Raw genomic sequence first — 20,107 nt, 5'->3', positions numbered from 1 at the left:
GCATTGCATAAATATAGGGGTGGCAGATTTCTAAAAAGGCTGCAAATTATGGCCTTATTTATGGAAAAGCGGATTCACAAAGGGGTGTCTTTGGCCAATCCTTGATAAGCGACACAACTAGTCGTGAAGCCGGAATACACATTTGAGTGGCCTAAAAAGAAAATCATTGAAGTCTATGTAGTGTTGCACAGGCAAATAAAAGTTACACTTTTACACACACTCTCACATTTGCACAGACTTACACACCCACACCAACACACATGCACACACTAACATATAGACATCAATGCTCACACAGACTTACACAAACACATATATGCTCTCACACACACATACAGATCGATTCGCACACATACACAATCCGTACTCACACACTTATACATGCTCACATGGATGCCATACCCAAAAACACTAACATACCAACACAGACACACTAAAACACCCAGTCACACACTTGCAATATTTGCATGGTTTTATAAAAAGATCCACATCCAGAGGACGCTTGGTCTATGGGAAATACCGGTACTGGTCGCGAGACATGAAGTGAATAGGGGGCATGAAGAGGATGGAATGATGCTGGTTATAGATAATAATGTTTTTAGGCAGCTTCATATTTGCCATTTGTGTTCTAGCTCCAGCCCAATCTACTAGACAAACACACTGACTCCTTATCATGCCGCATGTGGTAAAAAACAGAATGGCTCATTGTTAATCACCCAGCCAGACATTCAGACTAATGGAAATCTATGAAATAAAGGGACTTCATGGCATTGCCATAAATGATCAGCTTGGTGTGGCGACTGTGCAGGGAAAGTCCCTCAAAATATCACATGACTGATAACAACGGCAGCCTCCAGCTCCGCAGATAAAGGATGTTCATGGGAAGAAAACTAGATAAACCCAGCTATTTGTCAATGTCAACATACATACCTATATACGACACTAGATGTTGGCTTTACATCATACTTAGCTTAGGAGTCCTTAGTTCAGCCCACAGAGCAAGTTTCCGGATAAGTTAGTATCTTATAAGTAACTGTATTGTAATATAAAATAGATCTACATAACTCTTCCATTGGTTAAATAAAAGAACCAATTTGTCTTTTTGCTCTGGCTGCTAATTGGCTATGCTTTCTCAAATCAAAGTTTCTCCTAAAGAAAAGAACCACGTTTTGTTTAATTTGTGGGTGTATTAGCAGTGCAAACACCGGTTCACTTGGTGGGAATTACACAGACGTTATCCATGTGTAATCTCCTGTCAGATAGAACCGCAGGCAAACTGTGTGCAGGTTTGTAAAGAAGGCTGGTGGGTTGGATTCAACAAAGAGCTAGAAAGAGACTGAAACCTCACCCTTTAACATAAGATGACCCGTTGTCTCATGAAACAATGAAGTTCTGTCGTCTTAAAACATACCTTTGCCTCTCTGCTCAGGTTGTGATAATTCTGTTCTTGATCCTCCTGTTTCGGAACCCCAGACAAGAACAGGTGTACCCCAGAAGGTAAGTCTCTGACATTGAAACAGGGAGTCTTTGTTGGTCTTGCAGATGGTGGTTCTCTAAATAAGGTTTAGATACCAAAACATTTCTCCTCCTCTCTGTGGTTGGGTTGTGAATGTAGGGTTTAAGAATATTTTAAGATTGTTTAAAAAATGTAAAGTATATAAATTTGCCTTTTTTTTATTTTAAAGTGACTATTCCATAAACCCTGCGTTGAATTTGCAAAGATGTTCTTAGTTATGAATACTAAAATTAATATTCAAGGACAAAGCAAAGCCCTGTCTGGGGCTAGTTTTCGCTCATAGAACCTTACAGCACACGGGTATGCTCTAAGATTATTGAACAAACGAAGGGTTTCTTTTCACAGTCAGAGCAGTTAAGATGTGGAATACACTACCAACTGTTGTGGTTTTGGCTTATTCAGTCAATACTTAAAAAAGGCACTCAGGGTTATAACAAGCTAGCATTAGCATAGGTAATGCTAATCCCATTATCTCTGTAGTCAATAAAGATTTTACCGCTAGGGACAATATTGAATAAAAGTGGCACTATGATTTGTTATTTCCTTTCTTCTGGATCGATAGATATGGGTATTTGGAAATGTTTTCAATCTATGTGACTATGTATTTCATGTATGTATTGTTGGGTAAATCTATTCATATGTGGCAACATTCGATAACCACTAATAAAAAAATTAAACAGTAACAAAAAAAATCCAGCACAACCCCCCCCCAAACAGCAAAATAATGTTTATAAAAGAAAAAAAATAATATTTCAATATCAGATAAAATATGACTGCAAACAATTGATGGGTAAAAAATTATATTTCATGCCGCTTTATACCAGTTTCCCTTTTTTGCTCCAAGATGGAGAGGTTTGACTTAATCCGTGTCTGCAACCCATTACTTCTTTTTGTGGATCAACATCTAAAAATAAAATGCATTGGCTCATAATCAGGGGCGTAAATTGCCCCCCAACTTCACCAAGCAACATGTCCAACAGTGCCACATCCCTGCTCACACACACAATTACAGGAAGAAGCGGTCGCAGGTGTCGTCCGGACCCCCTAGAGGCATAGGCCCCGTCGCAGTTGCAACCTCTGCGACCCCTGTAGTCGCGCTACTGCTCACAATGCTTTTTTAAAGTTGAGCTATTACTGTCAGTTTCTTTATCTTAAGTCTGTAATTCATAGTTTGTGAGTGGAGATATTGCCATTCTGAACAAAATAAAACCCCCAGGATTATCTTTACTAGGTTTCTTTTTGCTTCTGCCAAGACAAAGAAAAGGAAAGGACCAGCCCTTCCCAAATAAAACATTTATACACCCTTGGCGCAGGTCAGATGCAGAATAAGATGACAGATAAGAGGCACATGGCCAACAATCTCTATACCTACCTTTTGAGTTAACAGAAGAAAAATCTAAATCAAATCAACATTTGATGTGACCACCCTTTGCCTTCAAAACAGCATCAATTCTTCTAGATACACTTGCACAGAGTTTTTTTTTAAGGAAATCGGCAGGTAGGTTGTTCCAAAGATTTTGGAGAACTAACCACAGTTCTTGTGTGGATTACGGCAGCCTCAGTTGCTTCTCTCAGATGCCTCCCTTATGGTATTGCATGATGGAAAAGTATGTCTGAACTTCTAAGAATTGCCGAAACCATTAAGCCCTTAATGACAATTGATGGTCCAGGCACATACAGTTAGTGACAATTGACATGCCAGGACCGTCATGGCTTTAAACAGGTGCAGGAAGTGATCTGCTTTCGCTTTTTGTACCCAAACAGTGTTGTCGAGGCTGTAATGTCTTGATGTTGAGGCATTCAGCAACACCAGGATCGGCATTAGGGGCCATGCCTGGCTCCTCCCGGGGGGAGACACCAGTTTAAAAGCGTTTACTTCAATAGTGTCGCTGAAATGCCTCCGCAAAACGGTCACAACCGCCACTGCAAGTGATTTTGCCACTCGCAAGATGGTGGTGCGTTCTTTCCAGACCCTCTTGAGAACTCTGGCTCCACTTGCAGGTTGAATACAGGTACTGCATTCAACCTTGCAAGTCAATGGAACCCAGCTTTCTAATCACAATGTGATTAGTAAAATAAATGTGAAAAAAATAGTAACATGTAAAAATAATTTCCCACTGATGTTACAATCAGGGGAACCTTCAAGTTCCAAAAAATGCAAAAAAAAAATGGAGGTGCAATAAATGTCCCAGCGCTGTGAAATTACAGCTACAGTAATACAACAACACATAATAAATCATTTCTCTGCAAAGAATTTGATATATTTCCAAAACACTCAGCAAGATATGGAATAAGAATGATATTTCCTTTCTGAAACAAAGAGGTACAATTTGAACCCAAAACTGGAAAAATAATATGTACACAAGGCTTTAAAGCATTACAGAGGTATTAACATGATATGGTTCATAGCGAATTATACTTCAGAGCAAAACATGTAATGGAATAATTGCACATGTGCAAATATATTTAGACTTTTGGAGTAGCTGCTGCCCAAACACAGTAACTAATGGTACTATAATATTTACAAGGGGGATAAACTAAGCGACCCCCTTGGGGCAATAAAGAAGACCCACTAAGCTTGCCAAGTAATTCAGGCACCAAAGCCAAATACCAATTAGGGAACTGACATACCCCGATGTCCCCACCCGGACCTGAGGTTCCAAGCACCACCAGCCAAGAACCTCCCACCAGTTGTTACCAACACTTATCTTACCACCGCATTAACCCCCTGGTTAGCTGACAAGCTGCTTCCCCTTAGACTGTGACAAACTCCACACACAGCTTCCCAGAATCTTAAAGAGGAGAGAGGGACACGCAACCTAAGTATACTAAGTTGGCCCGGGAAACCAACACCTTAAATAACCTACACCACCCAACTCCTCCCCCTAAATCCCTAATTCCCACCATGATATATTTCCCTATTATCTGTAATAACCAAGCCCCCAATTTCTATTTCTATACCGTCTAGCCCAATATTTATTGCCCCCCCTTCCTATTTTAAAATCCCCTCCAGCTGTCTAGCCATCCTCTGCCCAACACATCGGACCCTCTTCCATTCAGATGCAATCCATCATGGCAATAGAGATTGTACCCCAAATCATAATAAGCCTAGTGCTCTAAAACCCCAAAGCCCTCCTGTTATGTCCTTAATAACATAATAATGCAACAACCATTTCAATAAATAACTGATCTCCTCCGATTACTCCTCCACGAGACTGACTGCCACACGAGGAACCCGGTGACTGTGTGAGCCCGTCCCCTAGAGTGTCATGGCGCATCTTCAAGGGAGAGGGACAAGGAGCCTCACTGAAGCATTAGGCCGCATAGCGTCCACAAGCCAGCCGCTTTAAGATTAGGTGGCTGTCGGAGGTGGTGGTGTCACACAGCTTCGGACCGGCGGGCCCACCAGGAAATTTGCCGGTTTCCTGGTGGGCCAGTCCAGCCCTGACTGACTAGGCCTTTTTTTTTTTTTTTTTTTTGTGGCAGGGCTAAACACTGACAACAGATTATATATATATATATATATATATATATATATATATATATATATATATATATATTAAAATAAGGCTTACATGCTCATACTAACAGCATATATTGGTTTCCCAGGCATCAAGAAGACACAAGCTTAACCATAAAAGATCTGAACATAGAGAGCCAAGATGTTGCAAATAGATACTCAACACAGAAAGATGACTTTGAGGTTGAGAACAATCCACAAGATGTGTTCAGACCCCAGAATCCTCCAATGGTCTTCAAACAGATCCTCAGTAAAACATCTGCTAATAAAAAAACAATACCCACAGCCAAGTCTGCCCTTAAGCCAAACTTTAAACTAAAACTACGGCCTTCTTCACAATCACACAGAACCCAAACGAGTACTACAAATGCCACAACAAGAAGAGGTCCCTCGGTCAAATATTCTAGAACTGTCCAGGAACGTGGAATTTTGCTCAAGATATCTTCTACTGGAGTTCAATCTAAAGTGTTTACAGCTAAAATTAGAAATTCATCAGCCATTATGGTCCACACTCAAAGGAAACCTCTGAAGATTGAGTACTTTACTGCTGAGCCCCACTGGATTTTTGGTGATGATTACACTCTAGACACTTCTTCTATGCAAACAGTAAGTATCAATAAAGTGTAAAAGAACAAACCCTACGCGCAACTAACTGGGCACGCCATCTAGCCATTATGTGTGTGGACATATATATCATATGTACTGTATATGTGCACAAATAAATGCACACATGATCTGTTTTATTCTGATGTAGGGAATTAATGATTATAGCAAAGCTGTATGATGATATCACTGAAACTTTTTTTCAGTCAATGAATCAGTCAGTTGTATCTTGCTATAGACTTGTTGTTATGTCAATACACACGATATGTGACCCACTTGTGTCCCAGCCAATCTGGCATCATGTAATTTCTCAGTCTATATTAAGTATTTGTTGAAAGCACGAATAGACGTAGCAAAGCTAATCTCTAATGTATACTGGAGATTTGAAAATTGATGTTAGGTTTCAGATCTCAAATTGGGTAAATTCCAAATTCACTGTTGAAATTCATTGTTTTGGGAGCCTTTCTTATTTCAGGCCTTCCATAGTTGTTGCACCTCCCACTTCCTTTATTTCCATAGAAGGGTACACATAACTAATGTCTATAATCAGACATGTACATAGAATTTTAATGTGAAGAGAAACAAATTGGATTTTATTGCACAAAAAACATATTTGCACATTGGACTTGTTTTACATTGTGTCTTTCTGAAATGTCAAGTAAGTAAACTGTCTCTGGTCAAAGAGAAGATATAGTCTTAAGTTGATGCTGATACCTTTCATTGAGTCAGCATAGAAAACGATGTAGTCATATACGCATTCTGCACCTCATCCATCTCTTTTTCACATGTAGTAAAAGACGCCTGAGGTCCTGAAAAGGTTATGTGATTCTACATCTTTTTCTGTTGGCCCAATAAAATGTATCAACTAGACTAGATACTCCAAATATTAGAAAAAGGATTTGGCCATGGAAAGCCCCTTGTATGAAATCAACCTAAATGTTTTACTTGTAAAGTATGCCGAATTGTGCAGAGTAGCTACCAAATCTATGTAATAAATTATATACTGTATTGGCTCGATTATAGGCCGCACCCGATTATAGGCCGCACCCTAAAAGTTTGGTGCCATTTGAAAGAAAAATTCATTTTTAAAGAAAAATACATAGTGGAAAGGTAAAACAGTATTTTATCCAATTACCAGGATACATGTATTTTGACATTTTTGGTAGCTAATATGCTGTTAGTCAGCATATATTATATATAAACAGAAATTTGTAAAAACAATACCGATTTTAAGGTCCTCTCCCCTTAATTCATAACGCACCTTACTTATAGATATTCCCCTCTGCTCCCCTGACATGCCACTCTGCCCCCTAAAAATGCCACTCTGCCCCCCAGATATGCTTTCTGCCCCCCAGAAATGCCAGTCTTCCACCGGGGCTTATATGGTGGAGCACCATCTTGAAATAACCTTCAGCTCCAGCATTGAAGCCCCAGCAGAATTGCCGGCAGCGGGGGTTGTCATTGCGCAGACATCCACCAGCTGCCAGAGAGTAGGATCCAGGTCCCCTGCAGCACTGCGGGGGATCTGTATCCTATCCCTGCTGCTTGACCGCAGCAGGGCTAAATGAAAAAGTTTAAAAACTTGGGGGGGAAAGTGCGGCCTATATTCGGGCAAATACGGTAATATTCCTTTTTCTTTCAAAGAAGCCATTCTATTTAACCTCCCTGTTTTTATGCATATTGATTTTTTTTCAATCATATTTTAGAGCTGCCCAATATCTGTGAAAATCAAGGCTCTCAACTCATCTTGGCTGAAGGAACTATTTCTTCCTCAAGTTGTGATTTTCATGGAAAAACATCATTTCGACAAGCAGGAATGGGACAGACTCGGACACTTCATTCCACCTTTTGGTTGGATGGAATTAAATTATACAGGTTGAAATGCTATACCAGATACATACCCATCAGTCTATGCCTGTGTGTTTACGTTTTATTCCTTATATCTGCCACAGAAATGGGTACAGCTTTTTTAAAGACAAATGGACAAAAAAATTATTGTTTTTGGTCCATTCGGTTTCAGACAATTAATTTTGTTTCCTGCCCTTTTCAGGTCAGATGAAATTAAGGAGGGCTTTTTCAATGCTAGACTTGTGCATTCGGATTTGTGCAAATTTTTATTTTAAGAAAATCTGCCAATTCCATGAATTCATATGAATGTCTGAAAACGAAGTGTGGGGCTCAACGAAAATGAAGCAGAGAGCTCCAAATTTTCATTTGCATTTTGTTGCTTTTTCACTCCATCTTACTCAAACTCTCTCACACTCTCACTCACCCTCACTCACACTGTCATTCACTCTCTCATAGTCTTCCTACCGTCTCTGACTACAACTTCCGTATACCTGTGTCCTTTTACACAGGTCCGCTTCTTCCAGGTATCAGCTCCTTAAATCAGGCCTCCGGGTGTTCTTCTGCAAAAAGGACACCCTCTCCCTGATAGGAGGAATGGGGAAGAGGCTGCCCTTTTATGGAAGTAATTCAAGAGGCCAGAATAGTGAGGATGGATCAGTGAAGAAAGATAAGAGTTTCTGCACCTCTCTTTCTCCACAAGTTTGTCTGCATTGTTCTGGCCTCTCGGAGTACTTCCAAAAATGGGCGGAGTCACTGGGACAGCCTCCCTCTCTTGTTCCTTTAATTGGTGGAGAGGGTATGTGTTTGCCCATTTGAGGAAATGCTCTGGAGGCATAATGAATGGAGCTGAACAAAAGCTTTGAGCTATCTGCTTCATTTTGGTTTGTTTCATTGGGCCCCCTCCTTGTTTTTGGACATTCCTACAAATTAATGGAAATGTTGTTTTTAAATAAAAGGTTGTACAAATCCGAAAACACAGGTCTAGTTCTTAAAAGAAAAAAATAATGTCAAAAACTAAAAAACACACTTTATCATGAGATGTCAGGCTGATTTAGCACCAGCAGGGGTCAGTGCCTGTTGTGAAAGAGGAAATCAGATCTACCAAAAAAAGCATAATTAGTGACCTAATTGTATAGAAGTTTTTTTTCTTTCTTAGACTAAGGTTTGAGCTATGTCCTCTAGTTTTGTTATTATTTGCTTTTGTCCCATGTCTAGTGGTCAAAGAGGTGGTCTCTGTACTCCCTCATCTGCCTGATCAGCAAATCCTTCTTTCTGCCCAGAAAAGTGAGAGTCCACGCTGTATTAGCTGTGCAGTAGTGGGTAATGGGGGGATTCTGAATGGGTCACGACTTGGTAAGGAGATCGACTCACATGACTATGTCTTTCGGTAAGTTTAAAAATTCTAATAAATCTGTCTATAAGAAATAAACATGCTGGAAATTGCCTTTGTTTCAAAATCAAAGGAAATATGAGGGCGCCAAATCAAAATGGTATCCATGCTACCATGGTGGCAGACCACAGGTTCATATCATTTAGATTACATAGCACTTGCAACAATGTAGGATATGTATAACCAAACATTTTTTAACTTCAAGGTCTAACCACGGTATAATGCCAGTAAAGTTGGCCCAAGGACATAAGGGCAAAATGACAGTAAAAATGTCTCTAGGGCATAACACTGGCTATCAATCAATTATATTCAACAGTGTATTTTTACTTTGGAAGTAAGTGGGTGTTTTGCCATTAATTTAGCTTTAAAAAGCCCTTAACGCCGTTACTGATCTGTGTGATGGCATACTGTGTTACTCACTTAGTTACCCAAGTCTGTCTTATTATAGTGATAATAAAACAGATATTTACTATCTGGCCTTGTAAGGTTGGCCCTTGCAACTCCTGCAGGACAAGGGATTCTCCGGGTCTTAGAAAGACTTAAGGTTTCTTATAACACAAGCAAGCCCTTTGAAGCTGGCACAAATAACATTTTCTCACTTCTGTAATTGTTTATTATCATATTCGAAGTTATTTAATGCTTTCTTTTAGTGTCAATGGGGCGGTGATCCAAGGATTTGAAAAAGATGTAGGAACAAGGACCTCATTTTATGGGTTCACAGCTTTCACCATGCTATCCTCCCTCTACCTCCTTACTGAAAAAGGGTTTTCCAGTATCCCAAAGGACAAGGTAGGTCAAATTAATACACAGAGAGATCGAGATGCCATAAGCACAGCTGTCATTAAATAATATTTTTTTGGTACTCCATCCCACATCAAGTGGCTCAAAAGTTATTTTTCTGGTTGTTATAGCTTGGACAGGTTATATATAGGCTTGCAGGCTGAACATTTGAATAAAAGCGTCCTTGTAAATGCTACCTGGACTTATCCATATTTAATGCAGATAATTAGGGCTAGTAAAGTAATGATACTTCTCTTTGTGAGTTTCCCAGGAGACAAAGTACATCCTTTACACTGAGGGCAGCAGAGACTACGAGTGGTTAAAGGCTTTACAACAGAACAAAGAGATCAGCAGAGGGATTCTGGAGAATTACAGGTAAAACACATGTTATCTGTAAAATGCTTTCTTTGGAGCTACCCAACCATTTAATGCTCCTCCTTCTCCCCATATGACGCAATACTCGCCATGAGGCCTCTCACAGTGTGGTCTATGACTGCCGTCAAGGTGATCTTGTTCAATATATGGTCTGATCTCTTCATACCATCGAATTCGTTATCCAATACAGGGGGCAGATTCTGCTCACTTATATCATATCATTTAATCTCAGAAGATAAATACCTTGGCTTATTTTCCAACCAACTAGGATACTGTTCATGCAAAATATTGAATTCCATAAGTGCTGGGTTTCCATGCCAGTTCTCCATTTGAAAACGGTTACACCTATTACTAAAATAGTAATATATGTATATGTATATGTATATAAAGTATAGTAGTCATGCTGATATTATGATTGGGGAACATTAGGAAAGGAGGTCTCTGCCTGTGAGAATTTACAGTCTAGAATGTTACCGATATAGCCAATAGCTGTAACATTCTAGAGTGTCAGCTCTATTGGGCCCCAATAATACTGTTAGCATGACTATTATACTTATTATATGACTGATGCTATTGTACCCCATTTATTTACATTATTACTGCTAAATGAAAAAATAAATGCCCTTAGACTTTGTAAGAGTAACATAGTAATTTAGTTAGAAAAAGGCCTAAGTCCATCAAGTTCAAACCTTTTATCTACCCTTCCTGCTTTTAATCCAAAGGAAGGCAAGAAAACCTGAATTATTATTTTGGATTTTGTCACTTAGGGGAAAAAATCCTTTTGGACTCCAAAAGGCAATCAGATTTTTCCTTGGATCAAGAAGGTCTAAAATATTTATATTTATTTTATCATTTATAGCCCAGTATGTTCTACTTTTCAAAAAAATATCCAGACCATTTTGATTGCATCCATTTTATTTAATCACCTTATCGGTGAATTCCATACCTTTATTGTGTATGAAATCACCGCTCTTAATGAACAGGTCACTGGAGAGGTCTTTTTATCTAAGATGCCATTTTTCTTAAATAAGATCTTCCAATCGCCTTATTAATTTTGTAGCTCTACTTTGCAACTTTTCTATTTCCATAATGTCCTTTATTAAGGATACCGATCCTTATGTCCTGAACTGCACAACATATTCAAAGTGAGGTCTTGCCATTGGCTTATAAAGAGGCAAGATGATATCCTCCTCCCGTGATTCAATACCCTCTTTTATACATGCCAATATCTTAACGGCCTTTGCAGCTGCTGACTGGCATTGTGCACTGTGGCTAAGTTTATTGTCTACAATTATTCATAAATCTTTTTTCCCCAGCGAGATAGCATTTAAAGTATATGTTGCATTATTTTCTTTATAACACATAGCTTTTCATTTGTTTAACCTAATGTGCCACTTGCTTGCCTGGTCTCCCACTCTGTCTTAATCTTCCTGCAGAGAAGCAAGATGAAAGTTAGACTGTATTACTCTACCAAAAAGTGTCTCTCAATGCAATATGGGAGATCATTTATAAACAAATTAAAAACAAGCGGATTGAAGACAGGCCTCCGAGGTACTCCACTTAATACCTTGGTCAAGTTTGAAAATTTTCCATTTAGAAAGAGCTTCATTTTGAACTAATTCGTGCATTGATTCAAATTGATTGATCTGAAACAAAGGGAAGGACCCCATGAAGAAAAAAAAAAAACCCTTCAACTATTCGTTATGCATTTTTTCATATTTTTTTGTTCACCTCATCCTTCCTCTCCTTAACTTGTTTTTATTACATCTTTATTAATTTCAAAACTTTTGTACAGTAGCCCAAGACCTCACAAGCCATCACATACAAAAAGTTATTTGCTTAATGCTTTCAGTTTGGAACAACCCGAATTTTGCAGCAGATTTTATTCATGTCCTTATTCATCCATCTTAATCCACTTTCCCTTTATAATTGGAAAATAATTAAATTTTTTAAAGACAGATAAGGAATAGGTCTTATTTCCTTCCAATTATGGGCAACAAGGAGCGTGGTTGCCAAAAAAAAGAATTATAATAAAACTATATTAGTGGATTTCTACTTACTAAACTTATATTCTCCACTTTATTTAGGGCATCAAATGTCAAAGCCCACAAAGAACTAATACCCTCACGACTCCACTAGACATGGACAAAATTTCACACTTCCTTATTGCATTTCCAACAAATGTTTGATTAACGTGGGAACATGGGTACCCATCTTGTTGGAACCAAATACCAACGATTCATTACTTTAAATTGTTTTTCATTAATATTCAATCTATAATACTGTTAGCTACTTTAATTGAGTATAGCCATTCAGCTTGTAATTATCTTTTGACCATTATTTTCTGCTCTTTTATTCTCAACACATTAAGACATTTGCCATGGCCTTGGGGATACGTTTATAATTACAAATTTCTCTCAAACCTTCTCCTATCTTATAGTCTTCAATATACTGTATATGGTTTATTGTAAAAAAAATTTAACCCTTAGTAGTTTAAAACCTTAATTGGATGGAATCCCGTATTCAGATCAAATCTGAGCTAAAGTCTTTACTCTTGGGAAGTCCAGTAAATTCCTAATTTCAGAGATACCAGTGTTTTTCCATACAGAAAAATGTAAATCTTGTATATCAGATTCAATTATAGTAATTTAGTAATGCCATAAAATTTCTATTCATCTTAAATTCAATGTCGATAGTAATAATTATTATTTGAATTCTTGATTATTCCAAGCAAAGTTTTGCTTTCAGATTCTTAAATTTAGTATCACTTATATTCTTATAAAGGGTCATCATTTTTTCATTGTTCAACTAATAATTTGACATTAGAGAGTATTCCTGTATTGTTGCCATCAGTTTGTGCATGGAGTTCAGAGGATCTGTTATAGTCAATAATACGTCCTTTGCATACAAACTAATTTGAACTCCTCTCTAGCAATGGAATAGCTGCTGGTTTTATGGTTTATGTGTGTAAAATATAGTTAAGGGGATAAGCGGCAACCTTGCCTTGTCTGGTTTCCCACTCTGCTTTAATACTTTGCCCTACTGTTTTTGCCACAGGCTCTGAGCACAAAGTTTTTATTGCATCTCAGAAAGCCCCGATTCCTAAAGCTCTACATATTGAAACATTAGGTCCCATGAGACCTGGTTGAAGGCCTTTTCTGCATCTACTGCAATAATCCATAGGGTCATATTATCCCTTTCAGCATTATCTAAAATGTTAATAATCCATTTTTATCTTCCTCTTCTATCATTATCAGGAATTCGCCTTGTTGGCCCCTGCAGTCTTCCTTGTGGCCTCAACTAATTCCTCGATGAAGAGCATATCTTCCTTGGAAGAAATGTTATATAGGATCTGTTTGAAGCCCCAATGATTAAAGGCTCAAAGGCTGCAGCGGACAGGGCCAAAGGCTTAGAGGAAATCATCAATAAATCTGTGGATGCCTATTATATTCGTCCTGAAACCTGTGTGATATTCCTGACTGTGTCCAGAATATGATGTCTGCAGATTCATTTTTCAATATCCTCACACCTGATACTCAAGGCTATTAGCGGTAGCCATAAGAGCCACTGCCGGCTTACAAGCCCCTGCTGTAGTGCAGGCTTTATGGAGGTCGAAATCAATCTTCCAATACATAGGATATGAGAGAGTAACTCCCCATAGATAGAGTGACGTGATGAAGAATACGCACTCTAGCTGCATCAACTGTGTGAGCCAAGGGTTTTCATTTCCAATTCCTAAAAATTTTATAGATGACCTTTAAGTCTTTTTTTGTTCACCCTTCACTGAAATTTAAGTTTACTGAAATTCTTTACTGAACTCTTTATATAAATCTTTATAAATTGAGAAACATAAACAAAATAATTTCACAGACATGCGATATCTACGCTGTTTTCATCCCTATTTTCACATGCATATTTATCTTTTTCTCTGTTCCGAGGCTGCGTCCTCAAGATGATTTTGGGAATTCTTTTGATCCAAAGAAGCTATTAGTCGCTCATCCGGACTTTGTAAGATATCTGAAAAACAGGTGAGAGACCAATGCGATCTAGAATATTTAGGCCAACAGATTTTTTTTTAAATACTATTATTATCAGTACGTATATTTTATGTTTTTGTTTTTATCATGGTACATTGAAAATTTACAGAAATTCACAATGTATGCTTTCTTCTTAACCTGTTAGACTTGCTATCACCCTTATACTTTTTTGAATGTAATAATATGCAAAAAGGGACATAAAAAGTTGACTTAAGTGACCCATATGAGTTATGTAAAACCAGGTGTAGAAAAAAAATAAAATACAAAGGCCATAGTCTTACAACTGTAAGTCTATGGCCTTTATATTATATATATATTTTTTATTATTTATGTTTTTTGCTTGCTTCCCTGAAGTTTCCTTATTAGCTACCAAGCTCAATTGCTAAAGCTAAGCTATTCCTGTAACAGAGTCAACATTAGGGCATGAAATAATTTTTGGTAATACATATATAATTATGACATTCAACAGTGACCATGTTTTGCATGTACATTACTTTGGTTTAGTACCTAAAATATATGATTTACATATTGCTCACTAGCAGGGGCGTAACTAGAAACCTCAGGGCCCCGGTGCGAGAATCTGTTAAGGCCCCCCCCCACCCCCAACCCATCTATCCCTTTCTCACTATCTCCCCTCTCCCTCCCTACCCCCCCTTCTCACGATCTACCCTCTCCCTCCCTACCCCCCTTTCTCACGATCTACCCTCTCCCTCCTACCCCCCCTTTCTCACGATCTACCCTCTCCCTACTAACCCCCTTTCTCACGATCTACCCTCTCCAACCCAAACCCCACTTCTCACGATCTACCCTCTCCCTCCCTACCCCCCCTTTCTCACGATCTACCCTCTCCCTCCCTACCCCCCCTTTCTCACGATCTACCCTCTCCAACCCTAACCCCACTTCTCACGATCTACCCTCTCCAACCCTAACCCCACTTCTCACGATCTACCCCCTCCCTACCCCCCCTTCTCACGATCTACCCTCTCCCTCCCTACCCCCCTTCTCACGATCTACCCTCTACCTCCCTACCCCCCCTTCTCACGATCTACCCTCTCCCTCCCTACCCCCCCTTCTCACGATCTACCCTCTCCCTCCCTACCCCCCCTTCTCACGATCTACCCTCTCCCTCCCTACCCCCCCTTTGTAGGTCACTTACCGTCAACTCCTGTGTTGGGATCGTGAGGCGTTTGTCTCGGGTGCCGGCGCTTCACTACTCAGCGTGAAGCGACGGCACCCGAGACAAAACGCCTCACGCTCCCAACACTGCACTCTGGGCAGCGCTGAGGCAGGCGATGGCGGCAGCGGCGGCAGCAGCGGCGGGGAGCAGAGGCATCCTGGATTTCTGTTAGTCAGGGGGGCCCAAGAGTTGCCGAGCAGTCGTTTTCAGCAACCGCTCGGCACCCCTTGGGCCCCCCTGACTGGCATGACTCCAGGGCCCGGTCGCAGTCGCGACCCCTGCGACCCCGGTAGTTCCGCCACTGCTCACTAGCCATCTGGCACACAGAACAAAGGCCAACGGCTCCCCTGATATCCCTCTCTTCTAGGAAAAAACTTGAGTGTTCTATAGTTACAAAATATTTTTCAATTGTGCATTATAAAATTATATCTCCTCTAAATGTCTTCCTCGACTAAATCATATAAAAAGTATTGGTAAAGCCAATGCCTTAAAACCAAAGCATGCCTCTGGACATTTTAAATACTGGGGGAAACATGTATACAAAGCCATTGATATTTTCACAAGACAAGAATACCATATACGTTGATATACACACATTCATTTTAACAAGAGAACCATGAATGGTTTTCTACTTCATTTTTTTCAGGTTTTTAAGGTCAGATGTATTGGATGGAAAAAACTGGAATCTCTACAGGCCAAGTACAGGTGCTTTAGTTTTGCTGACGGCAATGCATCTGTGTGATACGGTAAGAGGACGCATCTAATGACTTTACATGGAAACTTTCAGGGTTTGACCTGGAGTCTCCAGGTAAAGTCCTGTCGACTCCCTGTCCACATTCAACCCGCTCCTCATCTACCTTCCTCTGCGCCCGCATAGGTCTCTCGCACTAAAGGTTGTATGAAATTAGCCCTGCCTGTACACAAAGTCACTCTACCAGAAACAAAGAGTTTGAAGGCAGATAAGAACCCTTCGGTTAATCTAGCCTGGCATTTTTCCTGATGTGATGACTAAAGTCTTAATTAAACCTATGCCTTGTCTTAGCTTTAGAATAGCCATATGCCTTTCCCATGCATGTTACTATATTCACCGGGGAGGACTTACAATTTCTGCCTAAAAAGTCCAAGTTGGCCCTTCATATTGCATAGTTAAGTGAGACAGAATTTTTCATCAGACAATTCAGCCCGAGTTACAATTAAGTGAATCCTGAGAGGTTTTTTTTCCCCCCATGGCCTTGATGATGCCTTCCACACTACCCCCATGTATCACTAGCATAATGGCACTGCAGCAGTTAGCTATATTATATTGGGTCATTCTCTGCTACATACAGAAGAGGGATAACTCCAGGTAGTCTACATATCCTTGTAGACAGACCGCCATAAACATAAGCAATACACAACAATGGATTATTGGATTTCAGGGACAGAACCATGATATTAGACATTGTGAGAAACCGGTGGAGTTTGAACAACCAAAAAGTTTTGGCGTGTAGCATGTCAGAACAGCAGCCCTTTAACTGATAAAATAATATATTTCTATGTTATATAGTTAAGAACAACAATTACCATTTCAAGTTGAACTGATGTTGGATGAGAAGGCCTGGCTCGAAAACCTCCGTTCCAGTTCAACCCAAAGGTGTTTGATGAGGTTGAGGTCAGGGCTCTGTGCGGCCGGTCAAGTTCTTCCACACCAAACTCATCCAACCATGTCCTTATGGACCTTGCTTTGTGCACTGAGGCACAGTCATGATGGAATAGAAAAAGGTCTTCCCCAAATGGTTCCCACAAAATTGGAAGCATAGGATTGCCCAAAATGTCTTGGTATGCTGAAGCATTTGGAATTTCTTTACTGGTACTAAGGGGCCACTGAAAAACAGCTCCATACAAATATCCCTCATCCACTAAACTTTAGAGTTGGCACAATGCAGTCAGGGAACGTTCTCCTGGTATCCGCCAAACACACACTTGCCCATCAGATTACCTAACAGCGGTGCGTGATTCGTCATTCCACAGAACCATGGAATATCTACTGGCAATAGGTCTGATTGAAACACCCAAATTCAATAATTAAGAGGGGGTCCCAATAATTTTGTCCATATAGTGTACATTCTAGACTAGACCCCCTTTAAGGATTGCATGCCCCTTATTGAATAAAGTAGCCTAAGTGTGTGCCTAACCCAAAGCACATTGAAGTATCTAGGATTTATAGTGACTATTACTGATCCCACAAATCTGTCACCTATTAAAAGAACTTCATGTATGAACAGCACAAGAGGATGGTGTATAATCATGAATAGTATGTTCCACTGTGTTACATCTTTGATCCTTTTTCTTTGTTTTAAACTCCTTTTTCCAATAATAATAATAATACATGTTTCTATTGCTCATAGCTTTTCCCAACACACTTCTATTTTTTCCCAGTCTACTATTTTCACTTATGATCTTCATGTTTGTTTCTCTTCATGTTTCCCTGCAGGTTTATTGAGCTGCTTATGGCTGTATAATACACTTGATTTATGGCATGCAATGTAGCTAATGTACATAATTTAAGAATTCAAGCTGCCCCCATATATTACCTCCCTGTACCTAATACCTTGTTATGCATCACTCCAATTTATTTCCATAAACCTCCCATTGTATGATATAATTGTCCCCTGTTTCGACACCACAAAGGTCTATGTAACATCTTTTTGTTTAACTTTTCTTGAAGGTCAGTGCTTATGGTTTCATGACAGATGATTACATGAACTATTCTGATCATTACTATGACCAGATGAAGATTCCAATAACTTTTTATATTAATCATGACTTTCTTCTGGAAAGAGATTTGTGGAGGAACCTGCATCGAGAAAACATAATTAAGCTCTACCAAAGGACATAAATATGATAAGACCAGTCTTCCGTTGCGCTCTCAGGGACAAATCCAGAGATGATTCTATTAGGGTGGAACCTGAAGAAGTTCCTAAGGGGAGGATCTGAAACATTGGATGTGATATTAACAGTCTATGGATGACCGAAGACATGTTTAAAACATGTCAAACAGAAGATATGGAAAATCATTCTTATTTTATCAACTGGAGTGCAGACATCTACATATTGCTATGACATTTCCTCTGAAAGAGACAATGACTCACATTTTAATTCATGTAAATGAGAGAATCAAAGTATTTCTCAATAAATCTATGCTTTTAACTAATTTTACCAGAATCCTTTGTAATGGTTTGTGGTAGAATTTTTCTTTGTGTTTTTTTTTACACATATTTCAATTTAGGTATGAATTTACAGCCCCTAGTATATGCCACAGCCAAACACCACCCAATACGTATTCAGGAACACCTCCTGAGCACAGTGATACCACCCATGTATTGGTTTGTTTGGGAGCCAAATTTGGGAGGTACACATTTTTGGGGAATTTTGATAGTCTGTAACCATGTCCTATTTGGGACATCTTTGAACCCAGCCAATTCGATTTATCAAGTTATACATTTTTGAAAACTAGACACCACATGGGTAAATCAAGTGCAAGTATTTTAACTCATTACATGCCGGGGTTTTTGTGAAGATATAATGCAATTTTAGGACCTGCCCATCACAAAGATAATGACTCACTAGGGCAACCACATGTCGCGGATTACCCGGGACAGTCCAGCAATGCAACTTTAAGTCCCGGGCAGCCTCAATTTGTGACAGTGTGTTGTCTCGGAATGAGAAATCTGCGTGAAGGAGGTCCTCAGCCTATCAGGAGAGACTTCTCAACTTTCCTGATTGCCTCAGAGTTCACAAGCCTCTCCTGATAGGCTGAGTCCTTCCTTCACACCAAGCTCAGTGTAAGCTGCAGCCTGCACCAGGTATGTGTGTTTGATTGTGTGTATGTGACTGTGTTTATCCGTTTGTCACTGTGGTTGTTTGTGTGGTTGTTTGTGTGACTGTGTGTGTAATGTCTAGTAATAGAGGAGTTGATTCTCTGAATCTGCTCATGCCTGGTAATAGAGGGGTTAACACTCTGAATCCACTCATGTCTGTAATGATTGTATGTATATTATTAAATCTGAAATCAACATGGTTTCCAAGGCTTCCTAACAATTTATATATATAATATAATATAATATACGCCTGTGGCTTTAATCTCATCCGCATCATAGTGTGTCCCTGAAGTGCAAAAATAAAAATGTGGTCACGCCATGACTCACTTATGGTGCCAAGCAAATGATTCTACCAACAGTTCATATAAGAGCCATCAGTGGACCAGAATTAAAGCTATTGTGAATTAAGTCACCTGTGTTCAAGCATGGATTTCAATCATAATATATCAATAAGTAAAGCATCAACTGGGGTGTTCAGATAGCATTTAATAATATGTAGAAAAACAAGGACCGTGACCCTGAGAACTTAACTTTTTACGCTGGGGTAAAAAACTAGATACTCAGAGGCAAACCATGAGAGTTCTGTGGTAAGTGCAACTGGCTTTGTGTTAAAATACACACACATATTATAAATGCACAGAACAAAAGGATCACAATCCTTCAAAAAAATGTGTTTAGATTTTGTGAGACAATATTGTTATGTTACAGCTAAAATTTTAAGAAAAATCCATTACGTGTCTAATAACCTAATGATTTTACCCCCGACAACTCGAGTTCATAAGTAACCAAGCCCCAGACAGAAGTTAACAGAATTAACTTGCAAAAACAAAACCAGCGAGAAAGCCAGATCAGCGAATCCAGGAAAACCCTAGTTGTTTCTTCACAGCTGTATTCAGTTTGATTCCAAGTTGGAATGACAAAGTTGGAGATTTTTGTTATGTTGTCAAGAAAGCTGAGAGTCATGAATACCCAAGTGGCACGTTCTCATTTAAGTAAGGCAG

The 20,107-nt window shown here is 39.4% G+C and overlaps 1 protein-coding gene across 1 annotated transcript; it reads left to right on the top strand.

Moving 5' to 3' along the window:
* The first annotated feature begins 756 nt into the window (after positions 1-756).
* ST6GALNAC1 (ST6 N-acetylgalactosaminide alpha-2,6-sialyltransferase 1) lies at positions 757-18,403 on the top strand. Its single transcript, XM_053453941.1, has 9 exons — positions 757-1,497; positions 5,126-5,642; positions 7,346-7,514; positions 8,703-8,874; positions 9,528-9,666; positions 9,929-10,032; positions 13,971-14,060; positions 15,893-15,992; positions 17,954-18,403. Exons 1-9 carry the CDS (start codon positions 1,385-1,387, stop codon positions 18,122-18,124), a joined length of 1,575 nt encoding a protein of 524 aa, XP_053309916.1. The 5' UTR covers positions 757-1,384; the 3' UTR covers positions 18,125-18,403.
* The last annotated feature ends 1,704 nt before the right edge of the window (positions 18,404-20,107 follow it).

This window comes from Spea bombifrons, chromosome 13, assembly GCF_027358695.1.
Source record: "Spea bombifrons isolate aSpeBom1 chromosome 13, aSpeBom1.2.pri, whole genome shotgun sequence".
NCBI classification, from domain to species: Eukaryota; Metazoa; Chordata; class Amphibia; order Anura; family Pelobatidae; genus Spea; species Spea bombifrons.
Note: the sequence above shows the minus strand (reverse complement) of the source record. Positions and strands in the feature narration are given on the sequence as shown.

What these genes read in the sequence shown, in the direction of transcription:
- ST6GALNAC1 (XM_053453941.1), top strand. Translation starts at nt 1,385, where the DNA reads ATGAAGTTCTGTCGTCTTAAAACATACCTTTGCCTCTCTGCTCAGGTT. An exon ending in GAACAGGTGTACCCCAGAAG is followed by an intron (nt 1,498 to 5,125) that starts GTAAGTCTCTGA and finishes TTGGTTTCCCAG; the next exon opens with GCATCAAGAAGACACAAGCT. An exon ending in GTAAGATATCTGAAAAACAG is followed by an intron (nt 14,061 to 15,892) that starts GTGAGAGACCAA and finishes CATTTTTTTCAG; the next exon opens with GTTTTTAAGGTCAGATGTAT.